General features: G+C 36.4%; 1 protein-coding gene across 3 annotated transcripts in view; it reads right to left on the bottom strand.

Moving 5' to 3' along the window:
- Positions 1–2818: 2818 nt before the first annotated feature.
- LOC141435282 (phospholipid phosphatase 2-like) overlaps positions 2819–20780 on the bottom strand; it is a 40336-nt gene continuing 22374 nt past the window's right edge. For all 3 annotated transcript variants that reach the window (XM_074097977.1, XM_074097978.1, XM_074097979.1), the window contains exons 3-7: positions 13972–14126; positions 12781–12995; positions 12145–12268; positions 11073–11255; positions 2819–3636 (exon numbers count right to left, since the gene is read on the bottom strand). In XM_074097977.1, the coding sequence (XP_073954078.1) occupies positions 3520–3636; positions 11073–11255; positions 12145–12268; positions 12781–12995; positions 13972–14126 (794 nt within the window). In that variant the 3' untranslated portion in view covers positions 2819–3519. The remainder of the gene's footprint in view (positions 3637–11072; positions 11256–12144; positions 12269–12780; positions 12996–13971; positions 14127–20780) is intronic.

Here is a 20780-nt window from a genome sequence, read left to right as displayed (position 1 = left end):
CGCCGTCCCACCTTCCATCAGCATCAACAGCCAAGAGGCAGCAGTCAACAGCAGGGCTACTACGAAACTGGGAACTCGAAGTTCGTATCGTAACATCCCTCTCGCTCTCGTATTAAATAGTATAAGTGTCAGAGGGACCGCACGACACGAACTTCGAGTTTCGAGTTTCGTAGTAGCCCTCCAGGGCCGGTGCCGCTGCAGACTCTGCGGAATGCCTCAAGTGGCGCAAATATGTAGGCATCAGTAGTGCCTACATTTTTGAGCCGTTTGGGGTAGAAACCATGGGTCCTTGGGGTTTGAGTGCTTTTAATATTTATAAATCATTGTTGTCCAAATTGATTACGGCTTCGGGTGACCAGAGGGCTGGCTTTTTCTTAGCACAAAGATTAAGCATTGCCATACAGCGTGGTAATGCTGCCAGCCTTCTGGGCACCTTACCACCTGGCAGTGATTTTGGGCAACTTTTTATTTATAAGTTTAGTTTGTATGTAGTTTTAGTTACCTTTATTTTGATTTGTACTGTGTTAAATGTTTTATCATTAAATATCTGTATTTCGTAGTATATTAAATAATTCTACTTACTGTTATATCCTCGCGATCCACGATGTAATTTTTTGGAATTTAATAAAATCACAATTTCAATTCACCTGCGAGATATAAATCCATACTAATATTGTAAATGCGAAAGTGTGTGTTTTTGTATGTCTGTCCGTCTTTCACGTCCAAACGGAGCGACGTTCTTCTACCTGATCTAATAGTTTACTCACTCATCATCATCATCATATCAGCCGCAGGACGTCCACTGTTAGACAAGAGCCTCCTACCTAAAGATAAAAACCGGCCAAGAGCTTGTCGGACACGCCCAGGATAGGGTTCCGTAGCCATTACGAAAAAATAAAGTAATATTTTTCTAACGATTTCGTATTGTGTACGGAATCTTCCAAGTTTAGGTATGTTTTGTACCTAAGGCTGCTATTTACTCTTAAACTACTAATAATTCTCAAGCAATCTGAGCCACCAATGTTTCCACTCAAAAGTTTAGATTTAAGAGAGGGGGGGGGGCGCTCGATTTTAATGAAAATTTGCACTTTAAAGTTGTATATTTCGCAAACAGATCAATGAATAGAAAAATCGTCTCAGCAACCCCCAATGATTTTAAAATACCTATCCAACGATACCCCACACTGCAGGGTAAGTCGAGAAAAAAATCACCCCCACTTTACGTCTATGGGAGGTACCCTACATTTTTTTATTTTTCCACTTTGCCGGCGTGATTGATATGTATATTCATGCCATATTACAGCTTTCTAGTACTAACAGTCTCTGAGCATAGCCGCGGACAGACATACAGACAGACAGACAGACGGACAGACATGGCGAAACTATAAGGTTGCCTAGTTGACTACGGAACCCTAAAAAGGGTAAAAGGGTAAAGTCTAGTACAATATAATTTTAAATTTTGAATAATCTTCGTAACAAATTTATACAGTACAGTACCCTTAGGGGCTGTTTCACCATCCATTGATTAGTATTAACTGACGGTTAAATGTGATGCCGTCTCTTTTTGTTTTGTTCGAATAGACGGAGACGGCAACACATTTAACCGTCGGTTAAGACTAATCAATAGATGGTGAAACAGCCCCTTAGTGTAAGTTTTCGGTTATGCCGTCTCCGTCTATTCGAACAAAACAAATAGAGACGGCATCACATTTAACCGTCAGTTAACACTAATCAATGGATGGTGAAACAGTCCCTAAGGGTACAGATCATATATCTAGTTACGAAACATTTAAATGGCCGCAATCGTCAATAAGTACACGTCTCACACGGGAATCGACCGCGGGGCGATGCCAACGTAATGGCCCTTCATTGGGCAATATATCATTACATCCTGGGCTCCTGGGAGACTACTTATTCAAAAATCGAAGTTCGTATACCACCGTCCCTCTCACTCTCGTATTAAATACTATTAGCATCAGCGGGACGGCAACATACGAAGTTCGAATTTTGCACTTCGTAACATAGGGCTTGGCGCTAGCTGGATGCCATCCAAGGAGTGCATAAAAGCGGAGATGACTTTTATATGTCGCAGGAAAATGGCCAAAACTGAAATTTTAACAAATAAGGAATATGGCCAAATCACGCAGGATGTTAGAATGGCGAATCCATTTAATTCTATAGGTGTCCATGGGCAGCGGTGACCACTTACCTTCATGTAAACTGCATGCTTGTTTGTAGGCTTTAATAGAAGTACTAAAAGTCTTACAATTTCTTGATTGTTTTTAACAAAACCAATAAAAATTAGTCTCACGCAGGCAAGTGTAGATAAAAGGAAAAAAAAAACGGAACTAAATTTGTAAATATAGAATTTTATTTATATTTACAATTTCAATATGGCACTAAGTATATCTTAATTACACTTTCGAATATTTCTTTTTTATTTCAGTACAGTTCATATTTATAACTGTTCAGTAGGTAGTCAGATTTTAATAAATAAATATCATTAATTAGTTATATACCTATCTAAAATCTTACATTAAAAATAATGCTTAAAGCAATGAAACTCAACAAGTTATGAATATGAATATATCTTTCTTCTATTTAGCCTAGCTGACAGTATAACAACTGTAAGTTTTAGTTATTTATATGAACAAAACTTTAAAGGAGCCAGCCTTAACATATCATAATAACTAACAAGTACTTGTCTTAAACTTAAAAATAGTTATCATAATTATGTACAATATTTTTTTTTATCAATACTTGGAATGTAATATCTATGTATTTTTTAAGTCTTTTAAATTGTTTTTTTAAAGTCTCATCATAAATTATACCTATATATTTACCTTCATACTCCAAAATTCTATTTCAACTAGATTGATATTTTTGAATCGATTCGACAATTATTCGAATTCGATTCTATAAGTTTGAATCGATCTAAATCTATTTTTTTTTACTCGTTTCCCCTTTACAAATTTTATTTCCACAACTACTTACAAATTTATGAATCATTGTTTATTTTGACACTGGACATTTTACGACTTTGACGTAAGACGCCGGAGGGGTTTGAATAGAACCATTTTTGTCAAGCAATTCGCAATAAAAACTATCTCTCTACGTAATTTTTTATACACGTAAAAAGATACTTGAAATCTAAAGTTGTTAACTTTTAAAATAAGTTCCCCACCATTTCTAAGTAAAAAAAATCTAATAAAATATATCGAAGTAAAAACTTCCAAGTAGGTAAGTATTTTTTATTACTTATATAACAAATTACTTTCCTTGATGTTAATACATAATCATGTCATCTAATATGACACTTATAAAAAAGTTCATACTTACCTCAAAATCAATAATTTTTCTACCAAAACATACATACACAAAGTTCACTCAGAAAAAAATTTAAAGAGGTAAATTTTTTTGAGGCACTGATTTGACATAGGCACGAGATTTTTTCAAAGTAGTTAAGGATGTATGTACTTTGTATGTGATCGAAATCAAATGTTATAGAAACACTAAGATCTACGACGACGGCCGAGCTCTTTGGGTACCATATAACAGGTTTGTGGTTGATTTAGGAATTCTGGAAGCGTCTTCCCTTTCCCTCACTATTGAAAAGTTGTCGCAAATAACAAGTACCTGCAAGAAAAAATTAGAAAGGTTAGAAATTATAACGTGTCAAATATTTATCAATGTTGGTCATAATTTAAGTTACCTAATCACTGCAAATATGCTCAATTTTGAACATAATAGGGGTTAAAAAAATTAATAAAAGCTTTTTTAGAGTCTGTAGTTTTTAACCCCTGACGTAAAAGAGGTGTGTTATAAGTTTAACGCCAATGTCTGTCTATCTATCTATGGCATTGCTGCTCTCAAACGGATAGACTAATTTCGATGCGTTTTTTTCACGTGAAAACGAGTTTCCTTTTGGTGTTTCTTAGTTATGTTTCATTAAAATAGGTTGAGCCATTTTTGACATATTAAAATTTGAATTGACAAGATTGGGAGTTTTTCAACTAAAAAAAAAACGTTGAAAATCTCCCAATGGTATAAATACCATGGTAAATACAATGGTATTTATAATTACCATTACAAAAACTGACGTTATTTTGACTACCGCTTTGGATATTGCTAAAGCATTATAACTCCTAAATAACTTAACATACAAGCATATAAACTCCTAATATTAAAATTGCCCGCAGCACAATAGGGTCAGGGGTTCAACCTAAATCACAGACCCTTTAGACCCTAAACGGTCTTGCGCAAACGCATCGACATCGGAGCTAGTGGGTCAAGGAGCATAGACTGGACCGAGGATAGAATATATTGGAGATGATCATTGATCAGACATCATGTTTTATTTTGGTAACAATACAGTCAAAACCAAAATTATTCAAAATGAATCGCAAATAGCTCTTAATTTTATATAACTTTGGTGCTTCTAAAAACTGTCAATGGCCAAAGAAAATGCGACGCAAGAAACTTAACAGAAAGCAAGTTACAATTTCTATATTGCCACTCAACCACAAATTAAAAATAAAATACTCATATAAGGTAAACGTACGGGTGCTCATCACTGTCCCAATATAGTTGTCATCTTTAATCTTATGTCGTTTGCAATAGAGATGACAGCAGGGTGTTTTCTATTGGGCATTAGTGTGTCGAGCAGTCGAACGTTTACCTTAATAAGTAAGGGAATAGACACTGTTTTGCAATACCGAGTCAACTCACTGTTATTTTGCAATACGAGTACTAGGCCGATAGGACTACGTTATTTTGAAGGTATTAAGTTTCAAGAATTCTAAAGTTTCTTATTTTTTGCCTGTGGGTACAGTCGTACCTATGAAGCTTATTGTAGCGTTTTGTGTCATTTTTGTTGCCTGCATTTTCAGCAATTTGAAGATTTGTGGTTGTTATTTTTTTATTTGAATAAATCTCGCAAAATAAATTTAAAGTTAAAAATAATTATGGCATCATATCTAGGATAGCCTGTGGAGTATGTAAACCAAATTTGTGTCATTTTCGTCCAGTGCAAACTGTTATATGGACAGTATGTAAAAACGGTGTGAAAAAAAAATTACAGTTTATGAAATATTTATTTCCTATTTCAGATTACTTACATACGCCTATAAAAAAAAGTTGTGCCAAATTAGACCACGAAATTTTAAGATTTTAAATTAATTTGTTTTCTTAACCTACAAACGCTTCAAAAAAATATTATAGTCATTAGAGTTCACATATTTTATATCATAAATGCATGATAAATCGACATTGTAAATTTGTGTCATTTTCGCCCACGATATTTAAAATAATAAAACATAAACACAAATGGTTGCGGTCGAAACGGGCCGCGCGGTCAAGCGGCGGGGGCGACGGGGGGCATAAGCACGCTAACACGTTCGTTCGGTACGATTTCATCTATGGGAAGCATTCATATTAGATAATACAAGTATTGTCGTCACATGGAAGTAGGCAATTGCTGGCTGAGTATGAGTATTAAACGAACGAACTTGCGAGTCCGTTTAACTATACAAAGCCAGCAATTGCTATTCCAGCCGAGACTAATATAAACATTTTCTCAAAATGTATTACGATATTTAATTTTATATCAAAACTGCAGGTGTATTTTTCCTCTGAAAACACCACGAGCTGTTTCACACACATTAAAAAAAGTCCGAGGTTCTAACAAAATAACTGATACCTAATGGGTAGGTATCAGTTGTTTTGTTATTTTGATTTGCTAGATGTTTTGTTTTTTTTTTTCTGGAACCAGATTGAATTGGCTGTAGGTACAGCAGGGCTACTGCGAAACTCGAAACTCGAAGTTCGTATCGTACTGTCCCTTTCGCTCTCGTATTAAATACTGTAAGTGTCAGAGGGACCGCACGACACGAACTTCAAGTTTCGAGTTTCGTAATAGCCCTGACTTGTGCCAACTTAGATATTACCGTGACCAAGTTTGAGACTTGATAATAATAAAATTTATATGCGACATTGTTGTCGAGTATAGCGATCCTGCAATGTTTTTAACTCTTTCATTTTTTTTCGCTGGCCTTAAACTATGCACTTCGCCTATTATATAACTTAATGAGTATTGAATTGACTGACTTTTATCTCCGCTACGTAATGAACAAATTGCATAACTTTCTTTTTTTGCATACTCTGAATGTAGTACCTATTCAAATAATGAAGTATGTAAATAATAGGTACATTAATTTAAGAATCAAAAAGGCTGATAGTTATATATAAAAAGGTTGCCTGGAAGCTTAGAGCAACCCGGGCGGAAGGGAGTAGCCATTCGACGCGTTCCCCTCTGTCAAAGTACAAGCCCAATTGGGCATACGAATTTTATAAAACAAGGCGCGCTCGGATTTCAAACTACTAGACTGAATCGAGAAGCGCGAGTGAACGCGGCGGTGCTAAAAATAACGAATTGTTCAGTTTCCTGCTGTAAAAAGAGATCTGGGACATCAAGCTTGCAAAATTATGGTGTTACATTTCACATGGAAGTAAATTGTTATCGTATTATTGCTATTTAATTACATTTAAACAACAAAGACGTACATTATTGTCGGATTCGTTTACCAACATCGAGTCCTAGCGGTACAAATTTCGGATCAGTCAAGCGATAAATCGCATAAGCGATAAATCGCATAAGCGATAAAGCGATGACTTAATGATGTTACTGTCAATGTGTTAGTTTGGAGTCATCTGTAAACGAATTATTAGTGTATTGTTGGATTATTTATGTGTTAACGTCGTCATTACAGTCAGTTGGCAGTTTTGTTTTTGCATCTAAGTAAGCCGAACTGCACTTGTATGCACATTTCCCCCCGCAACAAACGCCAGAACTATTTTAAAGGTAATCTACCGCTAAGGCTGCTCCCTTCCGAAGAAGCCCGCGTTGCTCTAAGCCTGGAAGAGATCGCTCTTAAGCGATAAGGCCGCCTGTTGTTTACCCTTGTAATTTTCATTCTGTGTACCTGTTCTGTATCGCTTACTATTTTTGGTGTACAATAAAGAGTCATTGTATTGTATTGTATTTTATGTAAAAATTTAGAAATGGTATGTTCACATAGTATCAAACAGCAGAAAGCACCTAAATTTAGGACATTCGACAAAACTAATGTCAACTTTAACTAATTGGCATTAAGTTCGAAAATTCTAATGATCGAAATTTGACGTGGATCCTGCTTATGACGCTAAAGTCGGATTTGTATTTATCTGTCGTGTCGTATCGTGACGCATATATGTAGTTAATTTAAACCGATATCTATATCTATAAGTATCCCAAATTTCAGCTAATGCTACCCAGCCGTTAAAGCATGATTGAGTAACAAACATCAAGATATACAAACTTTCGCATATATAATATTAGTAGGATGTGATCTAGCCCCTAAGCTCCTTCTCTCTCACTCGAACTTAAAGGAAGATGGATATCTTGTATGGTCAAGGAGTGTGCCCAGCTCTAAAACCTGGCTATCGCGTCACTGCATATCTCTAAAATAGCAGCGCTTAGCGTCAACAATCCTACCGGTGTGAAGTTAGCGGCCAAAAGTTAGCTGCCGATTATAACCCAACCAAATTAAGAAGTTTGTTATTATTTGCATTTGTGTGTTCATAAAAGTGACAAAAACACGATAACTAGCTTATATTCAGGGAGAAGTATTCAACCTGAACGTCTGGTGAAGCAAGAAAATTATTGCCAGCTACACCATATGAAAAAAAACACCAACATGGAAATGAGAACCTCTTCAAATCTTTCCATAAAAATAACTGGACACTAAAAGCTTTCTATAAAGCTGCAACTGTTAACTAACCTCATCTAGTCTAGGAGCCACATCCGATTTGGAAACGGGAACTCTCCGGTTTTTTGTGGCATGTTATTACGCACGCTGAGAGCTTTCGATCAACGCTTCAAATGTCCAGTAACCTCGTTTCGTTTTGATGAAAAGGTAGAATTAAAGTTAGCGGCCGAAAAAAAAACAACTAAAATAAAAATAAACATTGATTGGAAAACGCCTTCCTCCTAGATATTATATTAATATCTGGAAAGATATATTATATATTAATATGATTATGCATTTCAAAAGCTTCGATCAAATGCGAAACTACCCATAACCAACATCTAGTACGGGAGCTACGCCCGAATAAAAGTAGGGGGCCGAAAATGTATGCAGTAATATGAAAAAACGACCAACTTGGAAATGCGAACTTCTTTAAATCTTTCCATATTATAATACTGAATACTAAAAGCTTTCGATACAAGCTGCAAGAGTTTAGTAACCTTATCTAGTTTAGGAGCCACACCCGATTTGAAAAAAGCGGCGTATTTCTTTTTGTAATAAAATGTAAATAACAATATGTTGGAAATGCGAACCTCTCCAGTTTTTTCTGGCATATTATTACGCACGCTGAGAGCTTTCGATGAATGCTTCAAATGTCCACTAATCTCGTTTTGTTTTGAAGAAAAGGTAGAATTAAAGTTAGCGACCGAAAAAAAAACTAAACAATTTGAAAACGCGTTTCATCCAGAAATTTTAATAAGATGATTATGCATTTAAAAAGCTTTCAATCAAATCCGAAACTGCCCATAACCAACGTCTAGTACGGGAACTACGCCCGAATAAAAGTAGGCGTAGTGCGTAATAATATGCCAGAAAAAACTGAAGAGGTTCGCATTTCGAACAAGTTGTTATTCTCATTTTATTACAAAAAAAAAAGCCAGTTTCTTTAAATCGGGTGTGGCTCCTAAACTAGATGAGGTTAGTAAATTCTTGCAGCTTTGTATCCCGTATTATAATATGGAAAGACTTAAAGAGGTTCCCATTTCCAAGTTGGTCGTTTTGTCATATTACTGCAAAATTTTTCGGCCGCCTACTTTTATTCGGGCGTAACTCCCGTACTAGGCTTTGGTTATGGGCAGTTTCAGATTTGATGGAAATATTTTCAAATGCATAATCGTATGAATAAAATATCTGGAAGGAACACGTTATCTAATCAATGTTTATTTTTATTTTTGTTGTGATTATTTTCGGCCGCTAACTTTAATTCTACCTTTTCTTCAAAACTAAAATGAGGTTACTGGACACTTGAAGCGTTGATCGAAAGCTCTCAACGTGCGTAATAACATGCCACAAAATACTGGAGAGGTTCGTATTTGCTATTTGCAACATGTCGTTTTTCTCATTTTATTATAAAAAAATACACCGCTTTCATTAAATCGGGCGTGGCTCCTAGACTAGTTGAGGTTAGTTAGCAGTTGCAGCTTTAGTAGAAAGCATTTAGTATCCAGTGTTATTTTATGGAAAGACCTGAAGAGGTTCGCATTTCCATGTTGGTGTTTTTTTTTTCATTTTAGTTTTGAAGTTTTATATGCTGCTTGTTTTAATCTGGTGTAGCTGGCAATAATTCTCTTTCTTCACCAGACGTTCAGGTTGAATACTTGTCCCTAAATATAAACTAGTTTGTGTCATACTAACTACTAAATATAAACTAGTTTGTATCATATATCAACTAGTGTGTGTGTGTTTTTGTCAGTCTTATGACCTCACAAATGCAAATAATAACTCAAAACTTCTTAATTGGGTTGGGTTATAATCGGCCGCTAACTTTTGGCCGCTTACTTCACACCGGTATCTGGTAGTAACATCTTGGTAAAGCAGCCAGGAGCGTCTCCTCAGAAGGGAACTCCTCAGTGATTAATGACATCGATTTGAAATTTGGTGCGGAAGTGTTGTTTAGATAACAATGAAATTACAGTCAACCAAAAGTAATCAGCAAAAAAAAACTAAAACTTATTAGGTAGGTATCTCGTAAAAAATTGCCATGGGATAGGCATAAAATCTCGAAATGACAAGCGCTAGACTTAAATTCATAAAATTTTGCACAGCTGTTTTTAATACAAAGTCAATGATAACTATGATGTAATTTTTGGGATTACCCATGAGAATTCAGTAAAATCTCGAAATCAATTATACTGTCAGATTACGCGTGCGAAGCCGCGGGTAATATAAACAAACGAACGCTGCCAGCCGGCTCCCAAGCACCCGATGTACTCTTCCCCGCGCTCGCCATTCGCGCGAAGTACGTTTCGTGGTAGTTTTTTTTTTTCAAATAATGAGAATCCGTGGATGAAAATGACACAAATTATGAATAGTGTTTTTTTACACCGTTAATAATCAAACACGTAAACTCTAACAACTTGAATTTTCTTTTGTGGGTTTTACAGGGTATTGTATTAAAAAATTAATATCTTTAAATATCGTGGATGAATTTGACACAAAATATTTTGGATAACAGATATCGGTATTTTAAAACGTCTGACATCTTTTTAACAAACTGTAATATTCTTTTAGAGTTAGTTGGGCGACATGTTAGGTACTGGTTAAAATCAGGATTCCGTGGATGGATATGACACAAAATGCCTAGGTACATCAGTTACTGCTCAGATATTAATAAGAAAGTAAAATTTTCGTCTTTAATTTTTTTTTCGTCAATACTAATGGAAAACACTAATACCTAAATTTCTACTTATGCAGGCACCCAAAATGACACAATTTTTTGTATTAGGTTGGGCAAATGCTCCGGAAGCTATATGCGAAAAAGAAACAACTTTAATATTTTTGAAGCCTCAAACGTAGTCCTACGGGTCTATACCTACAATGTCAACTGTTTAAATTATTTTCTAAGGGTTGACATTGTATTGCAGAATTAATCAGGGTAAACTAACACTATTGTATAGACTCTCTGCTAAGTTTCTTGCGGCGCATTCTTTGGCAATGATGGTCTTTCCGAAAGCGCTGGTAGTTTAAAAAATGACGTGTAAAAGTGCCCATTGCGGCCTATTTGCTAAATAAATGATTTGAATTTGAATATAATTTAATATCTGGAAAATTTAAATAATATCTAAGTATCAACGTCGTTTAATCAGTGTACAGCAAGTGTTGTCAGCCTCGTTTTTTAAAAAAAAATGCCGCGGTTTGTCGTGGACAACTTTCGCTGGCCAGTCTAACAGCTTTCTACATCCCGTAACAAATATATTAGTGTACCTATTGTATACTGTATTTACTAACCGCAAACAGCATCGTAAGAACCCCAACAACAGCCCCCACTAGCACATCCCACCAGTGGTGCCTGTGGTCTGTGATGCGGGATAACGAGCAGAGAGCGGCGTACGAGGCGCAGCAGAGCTGGAGGAACGGCACCAAGAGGACTGTCCGGCCAGACCAGGAGAATGCGCGGCGTTGGAGGTACCACTGTAGAAAAGAATAACACATTGTGCTAACACGTTGGCATTAGTGCTGTGCAGCTCCGGGAGACTCAGTATGTGCACAAGCACGCACGCGCCAGCACCAACAACAGGGTACGCACTAGCGCTGCCTGCCTACCCTCATTGCACGCCCAAGGCGGTTATCCTGCTGTTGTTATCTAATGAAATCCTGTTATGTCGCTATACTGTCCATCCTGATGTGCGACGGCTAGCCGTCACATGCCTGTATCTCAAGGATCGTAAGAGACAGCTGAAATTTATGTAAAATTTAGGTTATTCGCAACATAAATTAAGAGGGATCCCAACTAACTCTGATCATCTGCATCTTCCACTCTGAATCATCTGCATCATCTTGTCTTGATTAGAAGCAGGAATTTCCTGTGTATTTTAATATTTATGTAAAAAAAAATACGGAGCCCTCGGTGTGCGAGTTCCATTCGCACCCTGCCAGTTTTTATATCATGGACTGTATTACCAGTTTTGATGTAACTTTTCATGGAATAGTTAAGGATATAATGACCGTGTTTACTCAGTGTTTATTGTTGATCGGGGAAGCTAATTTAGAATCTAGCGGCGGCGCTGTTTGATCAATATTAAGTACAGTTTCCCGCGCCGTGTTCGGTTTTAGAATAGATGGACCCATCTCTTCCCGTACGTATCTTAATGGTGACTAAGGTCCCAGATGTCATCTGGGATCTTATTCATCACATTACGATCTGGGATCACATTGCGATGTAGCATCGGGGCAGCGGCGTTCCGCTTGACGTACAAGTAACTAAATGGCAGTCATGCCCACAGATTAAAAAAAAAACCGCCGTCCGATACCGATATCGGATCGGATAATCTGAAAACGCTCTAAGATGGAGAATACTTACAGCAATGAATAATCCACAGTAGACAGACAATGACGTGTGACCAGACGGGAAGCTGTGGTATGAGTCGTATTGCGCCCACCAAGAGTTGGATGATGTACATTCAAATGTAGATACGTATTCACCACTGGAAGAAAAAGAAACATTATGCACCTATCATCATCATAATATCAGCAAAAAAAATTCATCTCTGTACAGTAGGTACAACTAAAATGTTAACGTGGTCACATAACAACCGAAAACATGCACACATGCACGTTTTGCCTTTTATTGCTCCTGTTGTGAGAAATATACGTTATTCCATTTATTCTTGTTCTCCATTTCCTCCACGTCCTTAGCCAGAGAGACAGAGACTACGATTAGCGTCTTCTTACGCTTCATATTTAGCACTCTATCTAATAATAGTACCATTTTCTACCACTGATAATATAGTCTTGTACAAAAGAAATGCGAAGCGTTGGCAGGCCTCCCACCAGGTGGACTGACGACATCGTGAGAGTGGCGGGAAACCGGTGGATGCAAGTGGCGAGTTGTCGTTCATTGTGGCGTTCTAAGGGGGAGGCATTTGTCTAGCAGTGGACGTCTTCCGGCTGATGATGATGATGATGACAAAAAAAAAATTGCATAATCATAACTTACGGAATACAATCCACATTAGTGTCTGGCGCGCATTGGTCGAAGAACACTGGCCTCGGCATTCCAGTGATGCCTTTCATCACTTCAACGATTATGAAGTTGAAACAGAAGCCGTAAGAGTAAGCCCTGAAGAGCAGAGCAGTTCTCCGCAAAGCTTCCGTGGTGCGAGAGCGGACGAGGTACTCAGAGTCTAAGAGGAAGACTTCAGTTATCAGGATCTGGAAAGAGAATATGAAATACCTAAGTCAAAAAAGTTGTGAAATGTTTCAAAAGCAGTAGCTAGCAGCATTGAACAATTATTCGCTTAAGTTTAATTACGTCTGCCACCATTACATGTTATTCGCTACCGGTCCAATCCAATTTTATTTCTTTCGCCGCGTCTTTTTATGTTAGAGTTTTACGTGATTTTGTACCACCAAACTATTATATATTTTTATCTTTTAAGCCAGTTTCTACAACTAATTTTATATTTAGGTAATTATCAGATAGCATTTAGATCCCTTTCAAACTTTAATTTAGATACAACTTGGTACCTGCGTACTGGTCAGAAAACGGAAGGAAAGTTTTTAGGTACTTTTTTCTATTTGATTATCCCTTACAATTACAACAGCTAATCCTTTAGGTCCTTGCATGGTCTTAATTTGAAAAGGCACACATACCGATCATGTAATTTAATGAATCGGCAATCAACTTAATTTATTGCATCCGTCTTTGATTGATATGATTACTTCACTTAACCATGTCCACGTTAGTTAGTAGGCATTTTATACGCTATTTTGTTAGGCCAGGCTTAAAATAACAATATCGCCACAGAAGCAATAGCCAAAAAATAGTCACTCGAAATTAGGGCTGCACAAGAGACAGTGCCATCTGTCATTATCATCATTATATCAGTCGCAGAACGTCCACTGTTGGATATAGACCTCCCCAAAGACCTCCAGTTGCTTTAGTTGGAGCGGCCTGCATCCCCGTAACGCAAGACCAGGTCATCTGTTGATCTCGTTCTCGTACGCTGCGCTTGCCGATTTGCGGTCTCTATTCTAGAACTTTTCGGCCCCAACGGCCGTCAAGGTATGTCATCAGGCCCTATATGACGCTTATGTTATTTAATACGAGAGTGAAAGAGACGGTACGATACTAAATTCGATTTTAGAATTTCATAGCCCCCTGTAGCCACTTATAAAATGTACTTACAAAGGCAATAGGCAATAACAGTGCGCTGGAGACCAGGGCGGCGCCAGAGACGGTATCTCCATTCAGGGTGTAGTTCAGCTTTGGGTCCTGGCAGAAGAAACCGGCTTTGTGTGAAGGGATGACCCTGAACTCGTACAATCCGAGGACGGTGAGCACTGGAAGAAAAGGGATTATTACATTTTTGATACAAGATTAGATACTTTTACTTCTAGGGACTATTAGGTAGTGGACGATCAAACAATAACCTAACCCACTCTGAAAACTAGATACCCCCGATTGTCATTTCAAAGTTCGATACCTTAAAAATTGCGGAACTGATTTAATGAAACATAGAGAGCTACGAACTACACAAGAAACCTCGCTTTTACAGAAAAAATCGCATTCAAATTGGTCCATCCGTTTGAGAGCTATGATGCCACAGACAGAGACATATTGGCGTTAAACTTATAACAACCCAGTTTTTAACCAAGACAAAGTAATTAAGAAAAGTTCTACAGTATCGCAATTACTCCGTCTCAATCGCCAAAGCCCAGAAAAAAATTAGATTATAATAATAAAAAATGATTTAAGATACTATAAATAAAACATGTAAATAATCAACAGAAAGATTAAGATAACAAACAAAGAAAGTCCGTTGACATACAGCAATGGCGGTGACCTTACCGTCCAGAAGTCCCCACAACCACAAAACAAGGGGGCAACGACTCAAAATTGTAAAATAAAGGCAAGTGATTTATCTATAAAGATGATTGAGACGACGTCATGATTTAGCGATTTAGCGAATTGACGACGCAAGGAAAGTGGTTGTGAACGTCCGATAAACGTCCCGTTTGATGAAGACTCAGAAAGAAGTCATCGTCTGCTTAAGTTCTGGCAATTTCCATACAGAGATTTCGAATTCTAATATCACGGGCTGGTTAGATCATTTTCCCAAAATCGTTATTTACCTGTAGAGTAATTTCCATTAGTGTTTTTCCCCAAATGCTTTTTTCTCACTAGATTATTTTCGCAATCGTGTTTTTTTTTCAATTTAAATTGACACAGAAACAAGTGTCGACGGAGCTCCGCTAATGCGGAGCTCCTACTTCTGTGTTGTTTTGCCGTTTGGGGTCGATGCCAATTAAAATTGGGAAAAAAAGCGATTGTCGAAATAAGCTTCAGTAAAAAGCATGTTTGGGAAAAAAGCATTTGGGAAAAAATAAGAATGGAAATTTTGCTCTTAGAAAATAATGATTCTAATAAATCTGACCAACCTGTAACAGGGCAAACCTTCGCGATGCGCAATTGCGCAAATGGCCACTAACAGAAGAACAAAATTTGAAATTCCGTGTTATTGATTCTCTTTTGTTTTTATTGTACCTACAGTTGGGTTTTGATTTTTTTTTATTTGAAATAAAGTGTTTACATATGCATATTCATCATTTATCCATCCTACATCTATACTTATCCACAGAATCTATCTAGTAGTAGAATTTAGCACATGACATGACTCGTTCGTGGCCTGGCCCTACCAATACCAAGAAGTGCAAAATGCGAGCTTCGTATCTTGCCGTTCCACTGACGCATATATTATTTTAATACCAGAGTGAAAGGGACGGTACGACACGAACTTCGATTCTCGAATTTCGTAATAGCCCCCCTGGTTCCTTATAACCTGACTATTATTGGTGTAAACCTCGTCATTCCTTTAACCTTTAATCACAATATCCCCACTGACGCCACTACAAATTCGACCTCTCTTCAAGCACATCTGACATTGACTTTGAACTCGCGAAAACGGACGGGACCGTTTGCCAAATTGGCAAAATGGCAGTACGGCCTAGCGGAGCAGTTCCTGGTTATAAACGTTCATATAAAGAGGCTGAATTCATTTAGGGGATAAGGAAACGCCTTGATAATCCAATGGGGTAAGCCCGAGAGCTTCCTTGTTTGAGGGTTAAGTTTTGACAATGACCGGGTAGTGAGTTCGAAACGCGTTAGTGTTATGTGTGGTGCTTGTAAGAGTTGGGAATTTATGACGTATATTGTTTGAGGTGCAAGAGAAGGCTGGGGCTCTGTATGTTTAAAGGGTGAATCAAGTTTTAAGGTAATTTATCTACTCCATTTCTAGACGCTAATAAAAACTTACTAGAAAATGTAACTACTATGTATAAAATAATTGCATAATTTTATAAAAACATGGTAACTCAGTGGAAAATGCACGTTTTTATTCGAAACCCGAGGACATCATAGTCCCCTGCGTTACCTGATATTGATATTTGTGTAATCAAAGTATAATTTTTAAAATTGTAAACTAGAAAGCAATGCTCATAAATGATTGTCCCATGCACTCAAAGGTTGACTGGGAGAGACCCTTTAAAGGGATAAGTTCGCTTTTTGTTCGTGTATATCAATGGTCGTCGATTGTTTTCTTTAAAATAAAGTGTACCTATACATACTTACACATACCTACCTACTATCTAAGTTATAAGGGTTTATTTCACAAAAACTCATGGGAATATACCTAAATATCATACAATTCTAAAATTGTCAGTTGCTTTATGTTTTTATTACATTTTCTTAAAGGTATATATAGGTTTTAATTAAATAACTGAAAACCTCAGACCCCAAAAATATTTTTTCATTTCAAGTTAGTTGATTGCATTTATTTTTGAATAACTTCATTATTTTAAAAGATATTCGTGTGTTTTGCTGTTGTTGTTGTTTCTTTAAAAAATATGGCTCTGTCCATCGGAGGACAATTTTGCCAGTGTCTAGTAGTTTTTGCCGTTGTACGGTAAAAAATTCTAGAAAACGAAATATGAGAGGTAATGGTGGATGAACGATGCACGAATAACGTGTGTTTTGCTAATTCACGTAATTCTAGTTCATTTCTAACTCTACACTCATGATTTGTATTTGTCAGTTGCACTTTGACGTTTTTAGAAGAAAATCACATAGTGATAGTGATAGCAAACGGCCAGTATTAAATTATCGGAATAGTATTCAACCTCGCTGAAACATTTAATTGGCACCTGTTGCATTCGTAACTTTTAGACTGGGCACAATCAAAAAAGGATTTAAAAACACAAACACAACGGGATTTAAAACAGTGTAATCGATTCTACTCTCGATTCTGAGCAAACTACTTTCTGGTTTTCAGTTATTTAATTAACACCTTGTATAGTGTATAATAATTATTTATTTATTTATGTATTTTAGTCTGTTAGGTATTTATTCTATGGGCCATGTTGCTCGAAATAAATGGTTTACTATTAATATTAAAAACTATGTATGTTGATAAATCCTTCTGTCATGTAACTAAAATATATACAACAAGCATTCCTATGCTCAAAGATTACATAAAATAATAGACTGGGCATGTACTCAACTAGATTACAGCGGTGATGCAATAATCCACCCAATAAATGGTAATAGGCCACATCCTCAAGTTAAATCACGCGTGTGCATAAACGTGCCCTCTTGAACAAATAACTCAATATGAGTAGTGACGTGTCTACGCAATTATGGAATATTAAAGAAAAGCTTATAAGACAGTGGCACAGTGGCGCTACTGTCTATGCAATGCTGCGCTTACAAAATCAGTTAATTTTTTTAACCCCCGACGCAAGAGTGGTGTTTGACCGCTATGTGTCTGTCTGTCTGTGGCACCGTAGCTCTTAAACAGGTGGACCGATTTGATGATGATGGTTCTTAGACATGTTTCATCAAAATCGGTTTAGCCGTTTTTGAGATATTGAACTTTGAAGTGACAAAAGTCGGGGGTTTTCAAACTTTTTGTTGGTTAGGTTATTTAACCGCATCTTATCCTTTTGAGTTCCCAAACGAAATAGTACACCATTCTTCTAGTTCTCAAAATGTGTTACTTAATATTTTTATCTTTAATTTTATTCTGGTTTGGGTTTCATTTCAAACGCTGTGGTGTAATTGAAAAGTTCCGCTACTCGACAACAGATGGCGCTAGGAGTACAATGGAAGGCGTCAGTGACTGAATTGAAATAATCTTTTTTTTCCAGTCGTCAAGCTCTGCGACATTCCTTCGCAGTCGCTTCTGAATTGTTCGCACTGACTAAAAAAGAAGTCCAGACGGGATTGTAATGAATTAAACCACTTAGGACGATAAAAAACCGTGAACTGGAAATACTTCGGACCAATTATAAGCGGAGTTACGATTTAACTCCATAATTACAGATTGAAAAAGTGAAGCAACACCATTTCCATAAAACACCTAATGTTGACGGATAGTTCCGTTGGTCATAAAAATGCGAAGTAGTGCGGTTTTGTTATCTTACAGTTAGGTAGGTAACTAGTATGTTATGTTCGAAAGAAAGATTTTTTTTATATTAAAGTTACGTTACATTACGTTTAAGTTAGAAAGAAAGTAAATTACAACGAAAATCGAGGAAAAGAACAGGTGCCAATTTAGTAGCTGCCTTATGGCCAGATTGGCCAGCGCTGGTCTGTCATAAAAAGAAATCTCAACAAATCATCTCAAATCTTTTCAAGGGAATTTAAAAAAAAATCTTCTCAGTGTACCTCTAGGGTCCTCTAAAAATAACCTCTGCCAACCTACAAGTCTCCAGCAGCATTTAAACTTTGCGGTTTCAGTCAGTCAGATTACTTTTTTACAGAAGATGAAATTTATAACCAACAAAACGTGATAAATATTGTTATGTTTTAATACATAATATGTATATTATTATTATAATTAGGTAATCATAAATCTGTGACCACGACGCACGAACTTTTTGTGGTTTGCCTGCGTTTTGTTCTTTATGACTCACGTCTGGTGACGAACCAAATGCGCTTAACACTGCTTTTGAACTTTTCAGCGGGATTTGTGGTAAAATTAAAAGTTTATACCGGCTGCTCAAAAAAAACAAATTAGCGAGCTAATGAGGGCTATCGTTTTTTGTCTCACTAGATGGCGCACTGTTGCGTGAGGTTTTTAAGTATGGCTTTCAAAGTCTGTTATTACGGGCGTGAAAACAAAGTTTAGATTAAAATCATATTTAATACACCTTAAAACCGTACCATAAAAATATGGAGCATGCCACAGTGTTGCATAGTCCCCGTTTTGTTCGAAAAAAAGGGAGGACAAAGGTTTCCGAAAGACAAAACTGTCTCAAAACACAGACATTCATTGCCCCGGAACGCATATTTGCCATAATTCATTTAAGATACTTATTGCAAAATATTCACAAAATTATTCTAATTATAAATAAACCCGCGTAGCTCACCCAAAAACTATGAGATTTGACATTTCGGAGACCTCACGCTACACTAGCGCCTCTAGTGGCGAATTCATACGCGATAGCCCTCATTAGCATAGGGCTGTGTGTTAGGTCAACGTTAAAATATTAAGCGATACTTACTGCACAGTATTATTATAACGAAACTTTTTGAAGGTTTTTTTCACATCCCTGTTATCTTTTTTGCAATATTTTGTACCTTCATTGGAATATTTTACACTATTTTGCTATCGAAAGTTTCGATCCAACGGCAGAGTTCGTCGACACAACTTTTTCTTTTTAAAAACAGAGACTGCGATTGCGTGCATTCTGCCACATGCGCCCACACGTGTGTCGTAAACATCTTTTTTTTTGTCTGTGGTTTTATGTTTCTTTAATTCACTGTAGCTATCACGCAAATTTATGTTTGCCGACGAGTAAACTTGTAACCAACTTAAGTCAAAGTATTTTAACGTCGTTTGTAAGATAGCAGTGATACTTTTGGTTGCAAATATAAATTTGTAAAAACGCCCGCATTTTTTCGTGACCAAAACATAAGTTCATTATTTTTGTAAGAAAAATGTGAACGACATAAAGAACACAAAGTTAATTTTTCTTATTGTTTTAACAATGAATAAAATTTTGTTAAGTATCAAATATTAATAAGATCAAAACATTATGATATAATGCTTCCTAGCTATAAATTTTAATTCATTACAAAATCAACACATGATTTTATCTCCACATTCATTCAACAATACTCTCTATTACATTTGGCTAAAGTTGAATGTTAACATGAGGATCGTTTCAAATCTTTAAGATTTAAACCCATACGTTATTACCGGGAACAAATTATAATTCTCTACTTCGATGAAATGAAATCCATTTCGGGAAGTTCATTACTTTTAAAATTGATATTGATTATTGAGTGAAATATGGTTGGTGCTTGACGAATTTTTAATGAGCAGTTATTTTAGTTTTATAATCATAACATTGGTATCGTTTTATAACTATGTACCTGAACACATTTAGGTAGATACTATATTAATACAAGTACAAGAGAAGTAAAAGGACAAAAAAAGTAACTTTAAACGGAAAACAAAATCGACAAATACTTTTCGGAGGTCAAAAATTTAAGAGTGAGCCGTCCATTTCTAAAATTCTCGTTAGCTTTCTCGTTGAAAAGAATAGAGAAATTTATAGAAGTAATGTAAAATATAGACTTGGGCATTTCTACTTTAAATGACGCAACATAACTTTTTTTTTCAGAATTAGGTAATTCTGGATTCCCCTTACTCAGAATCACGAGTACTATTGATTTAAACGAAGAAAAAAGTGTCCCTATTTTTTTTGTCAGTTTTGTCTTTTTTTCATATAGTTTATATGGGTGGACACAGACAATTTTTATGGAAAATTGGACCCAGTACGGAGAACCCAGGATTACCCAATTCTGAAAAAAATATAGGTTGCGTAATTTAAAGTAAAAATTAGGTTGCGTCATTTAAAGTAAAAAATAAGGTTGCGTCATGAAACTACCGTGAGACTCACTCATATTAAATATAATGACCCGGTTAACTC

This window comes from Choristoneura fumiferana, chromosome 14 (genome assembly GCF_025370935.1).
Source record: "Choristoneura fumiferana chromosome 14, NRCan_CFum_1, whole genome shotgun sequence".
NCBI lineage: Eukaryota > Metazoa > Arthropoda > Insecta > Lepidoptera > Tortricidae > Choristoneura > Choristoneura fumiferana.
This window is presented reverse-complemented; position numbering and strand designations above follow the sequence as displayed.